The sequence below is a fragment of the Choristoneura fumiferana genome, chromosome 24 (assembly GCF_025370935.1).
Source record: "Choristoneura fumiferana chromosome 24, NRCan_CFum_1, whole genome shotgun sequence".
Lineage (NCBI taxonomy): Eukaryota > Metazoa > Arthropoda > Insecta > Lepidoptera > Tortricidae > Choristoneura > Choristoneura fumiferana.
In genome coordinates, this window is record NC_133495.1 from 5,611,383 (window position 1) to 5,625,155 (window position 13,773).

Below are 13,773 nucleotides of genomic sequence, written 5' to 3' on the forward strand. Positions count from 1 at the left end.
CGTATCGTATCGTCCCCCTCGCTCTCGTATTAAACAGTATGTGGGATCGCAAGACGAACTTCGAGTTACGAGTTTCGTAGTAGCCCGCTGCTGAGTCGATGTCGCACTGTATAAAGCTGTTTATGCATTAACAAACAAAATATCCATCCATGAACCTCGGCTCACAATATCATTGAAAACAATAGCAGAAATCACAGATTTTGATTCGGACTGAAGTTTTGTAAAAAAGCAAGTTTTCTTATTCACCAAAAAAAACTACAAATTCAAATATAAACGTTATAACCCCGCTTTATCGTATATATTTTACTTTCTACTGTTTAACAAAGTTTTACTTAGAAACAACTCGTTAATTTAATTTAAAACATTTTTCATTAGTATTATTCCAGCACAAAATTTTAATTAAAGTAATACATCAAAATATACACCAGTTAGAAACTTAGTGCAGAACATTTGGAACAATTCTTCTTCCTTTTGGCGACAAAGGTCTTGTTGGACCAATACTGCCTCTAGAGGGGCTTTTCTCTCTTGGTGCGCTAAAAGTTAAATACAGAGTTAAATTTTAGACATGTACACGTAAGATTTATTGTATAAGAAATTAAATATAAGGCGATTTACTTATAATTCTGATATATTCCTGTCTTCTTGTTACTTGTATTTGTTATAGATGTTATGTTGTTGATGCTACCTTCGCGTTTCTTTCCTTCTTTATCATTTAAGATGGAGCTTAAAAAAAACAATCATCATAATAACATAATTAAGTAATGCAGGGTGACCTGTCGTTTCGCCGAGTTTAATTACGCAGATTTTCGATTCGCAGACAACTATTAGCATATTTTTCTTTTGACCGAGCAACGTTTGTTATAATTTCGTTACGCCTACTATTTGTTTCGCCGAGTGGTCGGTAGGAAGAATAGCGATAAGCAGATTTACGTTTAGTACATTGTTTGTTTCGTAACAACTGTTCGTCGAAACATAATAAGCAGAGCTATCACATGGCATTCGTATTGATAAGTAGATTTAATGTTCAGTCTATTTAACTGTTCGTCGAGACACGATAAGCAGAGATATCACATGGCATTCATATTGTTAAGTAGATAATGTTCAGACGATTTTAGTTTCGTAATCTGCGTAGATAAAAACGGCCAAACGACAGGTAGGATTTTACTGAGTTGACTATTATGAGTATTATATACTAAGTAGATGTTATCAAAATATAGTTAGGTGCAACGACGAGCGTTAGCGAGGAGGAGTGTTAGATAGAATTGCGACCAAGAACGCACGAGCCGAGCGAGAGAAGCGAGCGTGTCGCGGCAGCAGCCGGCGAAGTGCCAGAACCGAACTGCTAGCATCGCGACGTGGTTTGTTTAGACTCCAATATAAAATAAATACAAATGATGCGTTATTCGTTTATAACTTGTGAGGGTACATAAGAAAATTATAAAGAATGCGCGGTCAGCACGGCGTGTAAAAATGCCAATGAGGCCATAGTGTAACCCAAACATATTCGCGGCATTGAATGCCATTCCCCATGCGAAACGAAAAGATGCGAAAAGTTGATATGCGCCCTGAATTAGTTCAACCGTTACAAAAGCGAAAGGTTGTTCGACCAAACGTGGAAAATGTGTAGTGATTAATAGGCTTAACGAATTTCTGCGAATAGTTGTTCGGCTTACTGACTGACTCATATGCCAAAGGATGAGTTACGAAACGTTAGCCTGCGAAACAATACATCTGCGTACAAATTCATCGGCGTACCGTTACTCGGCGAAACGATGTCTGCCAATCAATAATCTGCCTAAAAATAGTCGGCGAATCATTAGGTAACCTTAATGCAGATGATTCGTGCTCGGTTCAAGGAAATAAGAAACAGTGAGCATACAAGTTATCAAAACCCTTTCCAATTTAATTTACGATCAGATTTGCCAAATGAGTTGTTTACAATCTGATTGACCGTCTACACGTACAAAAGAAAATTGCCAATTTTAGCTTTTCATTATTAGGTATCGAGAGATCGTATTAGTATGCTCAGTCAATTCATATTTTTTTAACAATTTGTGAAATATCATAATACTTGCTTAAGCCCGTGACTTCGTCTGCGCGGATCTAGGTTATCGTGCGGTGGCGCCCTCTACCGGAATAAAAGGTATCCTATGTTGATCCTTGGGGTTCAAAATACCTATATACCAAATTTCATCAAAATCGGTTCAGTGGTTTCGACGTGAAAGCGTAACAGACAGACAGACAGACAGACAGACAGACAGACAGTTACTTTCGCATTTATAATATTATATATAGTAGGGAAGTAGGGATTATTAAGATGTTAAACTGGGCATTGTAATAAATATTTGAATTTCTTCATTTTACTTACAACTTTTCATGGAACGGTTGATTTAGCTTTTCAGCATTAAGTGTTTCTCGGAATCTCCTTTGGAACTAAAGAAAAAAGAATAAATTAATGTGAGTACTGCCTGTGTACTTATTATCTATCATGCTCGTAATGTAATCACAATCTTCTTCCATTGTTTCTTTCTGTCAAAAATGAGGTAAGAGATGGTGTGTACGAGCGCCCACGCTACAGACGATGTGACCCCGGATTACACGTTAACGTCTAAAGCAAAAGAACCATCATTCATTGCTCATGTTATGTTATGGTACATACCTTCTAAGTAACTATTCAACCGACTTCAAAAAAGGGAGGAGGTTCTCAATTCGGGTGTATGTTTTTTTTTATTAGATTAATTACCTTGATGCTATTGAGCATATCTCCTTGTGTAGCCAAGGGGCGTTCGTCAGAGCGCACGCTTGGCGCTCGCATCGGTATCGGTGCGTCGCGCCGTGCCCCCAGCGACCCTGCGCCGACCGAAGCCGCACCAATAGAACCGTCTCTGGCTGCGATCACTGTCGTAAGAACACATCGACAATTTGAGTCTAACGAGAACTTTTGTCAGTTCAAATCATAAAAAAATCTTGGTTCCGAAGTATCTGCCAGCGAAATTCCAAATATGATAGTGATAATTAAGTAACACGCCCGTTACCTACTTTTCTGCATTGTATTCTCCAGCTCCTCTGACGGAATCAGTTTTTTATTTAACCCTTAATAAGGTAGTGGCGATTTAGCGACCACATGCATTGACTTGAAAATTCAATTTATAGTTTAAGTAATAAGTTACAATATAATGTGAATGTATGTGTAATATATAGTTTTTTTTTTACTGATTTGTGGTGTGCAGTAAAGAATATTTGTATTGTATTGTATCCATTGTAATTATTGAAAATATTACTAGCTTTAAAAATATCCTTTGTCAGGTATGTATTCGATAGCTGTTTTTGATTCTGTGGTAGTGTGCTCCAATAAATTAAGGGTTAAAAAAATGTCTGATAATATGTGCCGAGCCTTAACCGGCTTGCAGTTAACTTTTGCATAATTATTATTATGACTAGCGACCCAACCCGGCATCGCACGGGCAAAGTAATAAAAAAACAGCTAAGTGCGAGTCGGACTCTCGTACGAAGGGTTCCGTACCTATACAACATTAGACATTAGCATAAAACGGCAAAAAAGAACCACGTTTTCTGTATGGGAGCACACCTTAAATGTTTATTTTAATTTAATTATTTATTTTTAAAGTACATTTATACAATAAATAGGTACCTGTTGCCGTTATTAATATCGAGCAAAAAAAATACGTTTGTTGTACGGGACCTTTAAACGTTAATGTTGTTCTGTTTTTAGTATTTGTTGTTATAGCGGCAATAGAAATACATCATCTATGAAAGTTTCAACTGTCTAGCTATCAAGATTCATGACATACTGCCTAGTGACAGACAGACAGACGGACAGTGGAGACTTAGTAATAGGGTCCCGTTTTTATCACCCTTTGGGCACAAAACTCTATAAAGGTCTCTAATCAAGGGCACTTCACACATTTTTCAGCTCAATTTCCCAAAAACTACACCCGAGACGCACGAAGCCGAAGATTTTTAATTTCGTAATATCTTTTGAATGGAATGTCCGATTTGAATAACTCAGTAATCTAAAGATATTGAAAACGTCTTGAATATATTTTTTTTTATTTGTATAGCATGGTCTGATTTTAGTCGTCATTTCTGTCAACTTTTAAAATGTAAAAAAGTAGTTATAGTGACATAATTACAATAGTTGGACATATGGTATCGCGAAGTTTTTTGTAGATCTTGATGTATTCTTTAATATCGTAAAACATTTTTTGTTCTATAATCAATAGCCTCTACAGCGCATGCGATGAAAGATGTTTTACGGCAACGTTTTTTTTACACTTTTAGTTACATTATTGTAAATGAACTAAAATAATTTCCTTGCTCACCCGCGACCTTACGATAGCTAAGCTTATGCAAAATATGCGTGTTCATGCAGTTCCTCCACCTCCACACTGTAAGAACACACACAAATCACACAAACCCATCTATCACCACCACCACACTACACTGACGCGTTTCGAACTCAACCAGAGCTCATCTTCAGAGTGACACAACCGTACACCATGCTACCAGTTGTTAGACTAACGAACCACAACCACCGTTTTAACTTGTCACTGTTGTGTTTGTGAAGACTCCTAAAACCAATCTTAATCATCTTGCCAGTCTTGCAGTCACCATCACGTAAACCTTGTCGCGAACCCCCTACCGTCGAATAGCGAACCCCTAGGGGTTCGCGTACCCCACTTTGAGAAACCCTGGGCCATAACATCAGTTCAGCGCCGGGCGCTGTACTTGTCGGCGCGGCGCGGGCGGCCGGTGGGGTTATTCCCTACAAAGCCCACAGATGGCGCTACGGCTACTGTTGCTAGTGTTACAACAATTATTATATAATTATATAATATAGTAAGAGTAAGAAGTAAGAAGAGTAAGATAAGATAAGATAGATAGACAACGTGTAGCCAGCTTTATTTTTTATCTACTTATAACCGTGTAAACCGTGTAAGTGTACAACGTTGTAACGGTAACGTGCGCGGCGGGAATACAGCAGCAGCTGCTGGGCTACTACGAAACTCGAACTTCGTATGTTGCCATCCCACTGACGCTTAAGTTCGTGTCGTATCGTCCCTCTCGCTCTCGTATTAAATAGTACCTACAAGTGTCAAGAACGACACGAATATTTTGACTTTGAACCGACTTAAAAAAGGAGGTTCTGTGTTCGGCTGTATGTATGTATGTTTTACACATATATCCTGTCATGGAGCGACAACCTGGTCAAGATCGCGGGATCGCGGTGGATGCTTTGAGTATTTATCTAGAATAATAATAAGTGTGGATGCGGAAAGACCGGTCTGAGTAGAAAGCCTTGGGGGGGGAGGCCTATGTCCGGCAGTGGACGTCTTTCGACTGACATGATGGATGACTACTTGTCATAAGGTTTTAACAAATAATTTGATCAATGAAACAATCTATGTCAACAAATATTTATTTGTACAAGCTTTTAACTAACTTGTTAAACTACATCTAAATCACATTTGTGAAATAATTCACAGTTAAAATATAGATACATACCTACTTCAATTAACTGAGTGACTAATATGAGTGTTATATGTACAAATCAAGGATTATCAGTTTTATTAACTAGCCATTACTAGTCTCTTCTAAGGGGCTGTTTCATCATCCATTTATTAGTGTTAACTGATGGTTAAATGTGATGCCGTCTCTATTGGTTTTGTTCGAATAGACGAACTGTACTCTTTGTAACAAGAAAAATATTACTCCACTTGATTATTAATATTATGATTTAAACTTTTCACACCAACCAGTAGGGTTCTTTTTCAACCTCGGCAGAATCATATATAGTGTCAATGAAGCTAGTTTAAAAAATTGAATTAAATTGGATAACTTTTGAGAAAAAATAGTATACCCCATTTATTAGATGAAAACATCATAGTGAATAAAAACTGCTAGATACTGCCAGATATGGCTTATCTGAATTTTCAAATTGCATCAACTTATCAACAACCAAAATAAATAATTCCATCAATTAAATATTAACCTCCCTTGTTACCAATGTCAATTTTGAAAAAGCTACTTTTCTTAACTTCTTTTCTGTCATCTTTAGCTTCTATCTCTTTAAAATCTGTCTTAATTAATTGCTTTCTTATTGTTGCAGGTCCAGCAAATGTGGCAGGAGACTTCTTTGTCTCTGGTAAGTAAACCTCATAAGTTTTAAAATATTTAAGTATATTTTGTACATCTTCTTCCTTTAGTTTATATTCTAGAGCTATTTTAGAAGCAGTAACTTCTTCAGGGTTAATTTGATGCGCTGAGATAAAGTTGACGGCGTGCCGGAGTGTTGTGCGCCCATAAGAAACCTTCTCTGGCTCTTTGAAGCCAAAATCAAAGTCCTGAACGAGTTTACGATCCTGTGGTAACGGTCTATCAGGGTTTTGTTCTTGTACTTCCCGCGTAATGTCATCTTCTGGCTTGCCGTATGAAGTTACATAAACATCCTTAAGTCTACTATCGAGTCCAGGGTCTTTTTTGTCCAGTTTGTCATCTAAATTGGGATCTGCCTCCATTGCGCGTTTTAAATCCTCCATGTTAGAGGGATAACGAGGCGCTGGCGTTGGTTTTTCTTTCGAAATCACCCGATGAGCCCGATTTTCGATGTTGAAGGATTTTATAGGACGTAAAGCTTTTGTCACTAAAGCACCCATCTTAGGCGGCAGTAGAACAATGCACTCACAAAATAAATAGGTTTATACGTAGAACATTATTATTTCTTTAAATTAATAATCATAATAATTCTGTTTGCAGAAACCTCGCAATAAGATTTCGAGGTTATATTATTTTATTGACATTCATTTCTTTTTTTTTCTTAACACTGTTTAGTTGCCAGTTAGTTAAGTTTGAGTGAAGCGTAAAAAGTGATTATAAAACAACAATGTACCGTAAAATGAAACGCTTTTCACCATAAACAATAATATAGATAGATTGAGAGAAATCCAAAGAGATCGGAGTCGGACATAAATTAAATGGACTTTCCAGAAAAGTCATAACTGCTGGAGTTGCTGGACTGGTGTATAATGGTGGATCTCATTATCAACTTGACTTCAAAAAATTACATTAGCAAAAAACACTTAGAAAAGCCTTAAACAGAAAAGTTGCACTTTGAATCCTCTCGTCAGGGAGAAAAAGTTACTTTTCTGAATGAGAGGTGTGAAACAGTAGATTGATAAACAAGGGTTGTAAGTGATCAATCACACCCAAGTTATTTAGGCGCACGAGTAGCTAGGCTAGTAGTAACTAGCCCGAAAATCGTTAGTGTGATAGGCTCTAAAATTCAACACTACAGTTACTCGCCTTTAAGCCTTGATAGAGCTTCCTTGAGCGCAATTTTAGAAGCGTTTCTTGCTAATATCTTTTCACTGGGTGTTGGTGTGTTGGTTGCTCGCGTTTTCTCTATGATTCTTGGTGGCGGAGGGCTCGGGCTAGGGCTGCGGCCAAGTCTACGCCGCTGCGGTTGCGTAGTGCCTTGGGACACTGAAAAATTAATAAAGTTAACGATGGTATATTAATCTACTGAATTTAAAATAAAGTACCTAATAACGAGGTCACTTTGTTTTTGTGAGAGGATAATATCTGAAATTCTGAACAGTGCAAAAATTCTGATAGCATATACAGGCATCAGGTCAAGGTTTACTGGACTATTGTTGATGTCGAACTGTCACATGCATTGTCACAGTACTCACAAATTCACAATCACATTTACCATCTCTTTCTGCTACCGTTATTGTCTCAGACCGTTATTGTTTATTCCGTTTGACAGAAATAAATAAATACTATGGGACACTGTACTAAATGGATGGTGCCATAGCAATTGTGACATAGCGGGCCTATTTATTTCAAGAGAAAAACTATTTTGCACCATCCGCTCAAGAAGATCTGTTAAATTAGTTCCATTTTTAACTTCCCGTCTTCTTCTTTTTCCTAATCATATTACCTGCGCTGAATGAAGACGGAGTCATTTGCGCCGCGTTTACGGAAGGTTTCTGCTCCATAGAGTAATTGTGCAGGCGAGACGCATAGTGAGGGGTGACCGTGATGGACGAATGAAGAGGATTTGCCCTATCGTCTTTGTATGTGGAACTCTTCATTAGAAAATTCTGAAACATGATTTAGGTATAAATCTTGATCTGGCGTCACAGGACGTCATGTGACCCGTTAGATAGGACCGTGCTTAAGGAGAAAAAGTTACATTATATTCGAAAAAACTGGCCCTTTAAGTAAACTATTGTTTCGGGTACCTTCGCATCATTCACTGATTTGAGTAGCGGCCCAGGGGGCGAACGGATTGGATTTGCAAAATGGAAACCTCCAATATTTCTTGGATTCATGTTTATATCCTAGAAAGAACACCAGCATTATTTTCAGGCATGCAGGGTGAGTTACTACGAGTAGACCTCATTCAAAACAAGTGCATTTTATAACAGCAAAGTGTACTCCTTCTTTCATTCGTCTTTCTCTCTCTATTGTAGCTCTAAGTGCTCTTGGTGGTTCACACCTTTAGCTCGCTGCGGTTTGTTCCAAAAGCGCTGGCGTTAGGCCTGGCACTATTCTTGGCCTGAGGCCTGGCGCTAAGGCGAGACGGGGATCGCAAAGTCCGTGACTCTCCGGCACCTCCTCGTTTCGAACTGCTTGTAGGCCTTTCGCTGTGGTCACTAAATAAAAGCAAAGATCTTCAATTATGTAATAAAAGATGAAAGCAAGGACCCATGCGAAAACATTAATTGGTGCAGGTACATTTTGATAATCAAGGTTTTTTCTATAACTGGCAAGTTATCTCATTCTTTCATTCATCCCTGTCAAGCTACAGCTTCAGCCTTGACCCAAATCTCATTAGTTTAATCAATGTAACATTTCTGAAAATTCAACGTTTCTAAAGTGAGTAAGCTGATTGTTCTAAAGTAGAGCAGTATTGCTTCAGAATATTTATATAGAATTTACCTAAATAAATGTTAAGCTAATTCAGAACAGAGCAAGTTGTAATTTACGTTGGACAGACTAACCCTTTGTTGGTTATCTTCTGTTTGCTGCCATTCTTTGGAGTTCCCGCCTGCCAACCTTGATCCTTGTCTACCTTGCTAGGGCTAGGAGCTACCTCGAAAGTAAAGCATGACAAGATTAGTAATTCAGAAGAAGTTCTGAAGGTGCTCCACCTTTACTACCTCAGGCATGTAAGACTCGCTACAAAAAACGCTAAGCCAGAATCTCTATGATACGGACGTGCACAAAAACCATGTGCAAAGATCATTTAAGCTTTTGTGGCAACACGTAACCGACTAGACTACGAGGTACGTAACTAAGCTACAGTAATTTGAACATCACTAACCATGTTAATAAATGAACAAAACCACGTGGTGTGGCATCTCCTTGGTACTGTTTTTACGCATCGCACCTCCAAAGCCCAGATAGTGTCTTTGCAGTATTTTTTGCAAGTTTGGCAGCAAAAGCACTTTTTCCAAAATGGTGTACTGTCGTTATCTAGTCCATTATGATCGTTATTGTTTTCCACTGATCTCGTGTTAGTTTTCGGGATTTCATTTGTATCAATATTAGTTTCAGATTTATCTGTTACTTCCTGAGACACGAGAAATATATTTTCATCTTCTGTGTCGGCTTTATCTAATACCAAAATTTAGATATGAATCGTAAATCGTTATATAGGTGCATCAATTTAAAACAACACTGTTTGTATCTGGTACAAAGTTGACGGTGCGATGCGTAACTAACTGTTCTTAAGTTAGTGAACCTTAAGAGAACACAAAAAGTGTTACTTTAAATCGACCAAGTCCATAGTAATTTTGTTTTAATTGAAAACCTCTCGATATTAAATAACACTGTTTGTCAATATAACTGTATTGATAGTTGAAACTACAAGTAATGGCAAGCTCGACTGCTTGGAAATCTTAGTCTGATTTTGTTCCGTCAAAAAAAAATTGTCTGAGAACTCCGATTTAAAATTTGGAGCAATTTATTACGGACCGTTTTAAAAAACGTGGCTTGTACTAACCTTCCCTGACTCTCGAGGCTTGTGGCCTTGGCATAGACATAACGTCAGACCGGATAGATCTCTGCATAGGAGGTGGAGGAGACACAGTCTTTTGGAAGATTACAGGCCGCTGCTTGGACTTTTCAGCGATAGAATATACTCCATACTCATGGGTCGGCAACTTCTCCGTATCATGGAAATGTTTTTTCCTATCAAAAACTTCATTAACGTTCTTAATCCAAAATAAAGTGAAGCAAAAGATTATTGAAAAGCAAAATCATCATCAGTTTACCTATAAAGATTTCCCTGTTTGAGCAGCCATGGTTCCAAGTGTTCCAACCAAGCCTGACAAACACACAACCACGGGTAAGAAAATGACAACAAAATAATGGTTCAACAAAATCTTGTCGACAAGACAACAACGCATGCTACGCTAAGGATTTTATTCCTACCTGTTGATGTCCAATGACAGATCCTGGTCTGCAGATTCTCATCCATCCGATGGCCTCGCGCGCACTCATGCGGTAGTGCTTGATCAAGTAACTGCCGATCAGCGAACCCGTGCGCCCTAGGCCTGCCTGAACAATTTCTACATCAATATTAGAAGTCCAATGTAAACTGCCTTTTTAAAATCAGTCTTCATTGTAATTCATTTCATTTTATATAATATGTAGGTCCATAATTTTGTTTACATCCCGGGGCTGATATCCGAAAATATTGTCTCTAATAATAAGGTATTAACTCGTAACCTTGCAGTGAACAGCAAGAGCACCATCCGCGTCTTCACTGATTTGCAGAAACTTGTACAGAATATGTCTTGGAGGACACGAACCATCAGCAAAAAACAAGTCATAATGAATAATGCCAGCATTATTGAATCTAAAAAAGACAACATGGTTAATTTAGGCACACCTGAGATACGCAAAACATACGTGTGTAAAGCTTTAAGTTATCTACTGAAGCGAACTCGTTAAGAAGGCTTTTTGTATTGATGTTTATAATCCTGTGGTGCATGCATGGTCAGGAGCAACGAATGCTTATTAACATTAAGATTGAATAAATTAATAACGTTCCAACGTGGTTCCAACGTTGGCTCTAGCCTTTGATCCTGCGATCAACAATTAGTACTGATTAGTATTAATAACCGTTAGATGCCGTGGTGGCTTAGTGGTTTGACCTATCGCCTCTCAAGCAGTGTGTCGTGGGTTCGAACTCCGGGTCGCACCTCAGAGTTTTTCAAAATTCATGTGCGGAATTACATTTGAAATTTACCACGAGCTTTGCGGTGAAGGAAAACATCGTGAGGGAACCTGCACAAACCTGCGAAGCGATTCAATGGTGCGCGCGAAGTTCCCAGTCCGCACTGGGCCCGCGTGGGAACTATGGCCCAAGCCCTCTTGTTCTGAGAGGAGGCCTGTGCCCAGCAGTGGGACGTGTATAGGCTGGGATGATGATGAGTATTAATAACAATTAGTACTAATTGTTGATCGAAGCTTTGATCAATGTAGGACGAGATCGTCTACACCGCTTCCGTGCCTCTCAAAAGGCACCATCAAAATTTTATTGTGCACTGAAAACTATCAAGTGGAAACTGGTGTCCCATGCTGTCTGACGCCTCGAGCAACTCCTCTTCCTTTACCCCAGCAGGGCTACTACGAAACTCGAAACTCGAACTTCGTATCGTACCGTCCCTCTCGCTCTCGTATTAAATAGTATAAGTGTTAGAGAGACCGCACGACACGAACTTCGAGTTTCGTAGTAGCCCTGCAGATCCCAGGACTGGCCCTGCAATGCTCTTAAATTACTATTTTAACTTTTTTACTTACACGTTTTGGTCGTACAACCTCTTATTCAGTCTCACTACTATCTTAACATTGTTCTCCAAAAAATAATCAATGTAAATTTCGGGTGGATGATATAAGGATACGTTGTAGTCTACAGGTCCGATGAAAGCTAGGAACTTTCCTGAAAGTTACAAAAATATAGCAAAATTTAAGATAGATAGTATCTGTAGAACTGTATCACAGGGACAAAGATCATTCGACGTGGTATTGAGCTACTGGTATACGATTTTAAAATCACACCTGGCACTATCCAGTTGAGGTCTCCTCCAGCGATCTTGTCTAATCTGTCGTATTCATCGAAGTTGAAGTCTTTGAAGTCGAAGAATCCCAATTCACTTGCCTTTTTGATAGCCTTTAAGCAATCCAATATAGATATCGTGTATTCGGAGTCACCTAGCGTCGCGTCTTGAAAGGCCCTTTTGAAAAAACATGTTATCAGTTTCTAAATATAAATTTGGTTAAAAATACACCGGCTAGTTTTCGTTGTTGCCGTATCCCATTAAGAAAACGTTTTAAACTAGGTACTCATGTACATTAACAGACAGAATCAATTCCAACTACATGATTTTCATTGCTGAACATGGATCTGTCCAAAGACCAAATATTTCTACAAAACTATAGACAAATTCTACACTTTCAAGCTGAAAGTTTCAGCTTCAAGCTTCAATCACTTTTGTCGGTTCAATTTGACGGGAGCCGCCACGTCTCGACTTTTGGTTCCGTTCGGGTAGTCTGACCTGACGAATACAGTGTAGCCTATTTGACGCTGAGCTGGGACTTCTAATGTCTTACTTTCAGCAAATATGAGAGCCAGGTCAGAGGCCGTATTGCCTAATGTGCTGACGTCCGCGACTGCATTCATCATATCTTTCTACCCTCGTCTTAACTTAAACCGTGTGACAGAAAGAAGTGGTGCAAACGGTTGTGATTCTAAATGTGTTAGTTATACAATCATCAAGTACCCTTGTCCCGCCCAGTGCATAATCAATCCAGCAAGTGATTGACCCTCTAATTAGATTAAGATTGGTTTTTTGAAATCTTTTTGTATTTTTTATTTCAATTCCAAATTTTTACTTTTACGGTCATCCCGTAATACCTAAATTGAAAATACAAACTGAAAAACTCCAATTAGAGTCGTTACTTAAATTATCATGTAATTTAACTACTGCGGATGCTAACAAGCAGGCACACTAACCGATAACTTGCTCCACGCACTGTGAGAGGTTTGAGCGCATCTTTAGGAGATAAACTTAAATATAAAACTCCATAGCACCCTAACAAGAACGCCGCATTAGCCTTCTTCTTCGGGTCTATTGATGTATAATGAACTATAGTTTGCTTATTTAAATGCACTTTAAATTTTTCGCTCAACAATTTGCAATATTTATAAACACAGCCAAGATTTAAGGGGCCAAAGTCAGAGTAATAATTTTCGTACAATAATTCGTTATCAATACAAAAATAATGAGTTTCTTCTGTGCTTTTCAGTTCTTTGTCTTGTCTCACTGTAGCAAAATATAACACATTTTTAATGTATTCCGCCATAAACATGATATCACTACTTCGTGTCATTATTGCAATAGCAATAATATATTATTCAATATTATACAATAATTATACATGATTTATGAAAAATATTAATTTAAAAATACAAGGTCCTAACAAAAATACACTAAAACACTACGATTTAATCGCATTTCATTGAATTTACAAAAATAAAGTGGATTTATCAAAATGACAGCCCGTTAATACTTTTGTTTTAAATTTGCTGCTATGTGATGAAACATATCGCCAGTTCTACATAATCTCTTAAATTTTTGTAAACGGCAGATTGGAATTGTGATTTTTATTTAAAACAAAGTCGGTAACGAAACGGTGTGACTCCATCAGCTTTTTGATGATTCTGTTATGTCGAGA

General features: G+C 38.1%; 2 protein-coding genes across 3 annotated transcripts; both read right to left on the reverse strand.

Annotated features, from left to right (window-relative positions):
* Positions 1-288: 288 nt before the first annotated feature.
* Positions 289-13,740, reverse strand: LOC141441605 (uncharacterized). Of its 2 annotated transcripts, XM_074106391.1 has the most exons (16): positions 13,052-13,740; positions 12,097-12,272; positions 11,839-11,977; positions 10,762-10,891; positions 10,465-10,590; positions 10,305-10,357; positions 10,034-10,221; positions 9,030-9,117; positions 8,525-8,681; positions 8,268-8,366; positions 7,964-8,126; positions 7,324-7,503; positions 2,744-2,898; positions 2,369-2,433; positions 616-723; positions 289-533 (listed from the first exon to the last, which is right to left on the reverse strand). In XM_074106391.1, the coding sequence occupies exons 1-16, from the start codon at positions 13,426-13,428 to the stop codon at positions 437-439; spliced, it is 2,301 nt and encodes a 766-aa protein (XP_073962492.1). In that variant the 5' UTR covers positions 13,429-13,740; the 3' UTR covers positions 289-436. The 2 variants fall into 2 exon arrangements, with proteins under 2 accessions (XP_073962492.1, XP_073962493.1); XM_074106392.1 differs by lacking the exon at positions 8,268-8,366.
* Positions 5,427-6,830, reverse strand: LOC141441607 (NADH dehydrogenase [ubiquinone] 1 alpha subcomplex assembly factor 4). Its single transcript, XM_074106395.1, has one exon. It carries the CDS (start codon positions 6,675-6,677, stop codon positions 6,009-6,011), a length of 669 nt encoding a protein of 222 aa, XP_073962496.1. The 5' UTR covers positions 6,678-6,830; the 3' UTR covers positions 5,427-6,008.
* Positions 13,741-13,773: the final 33 nt, after the last annotated feature.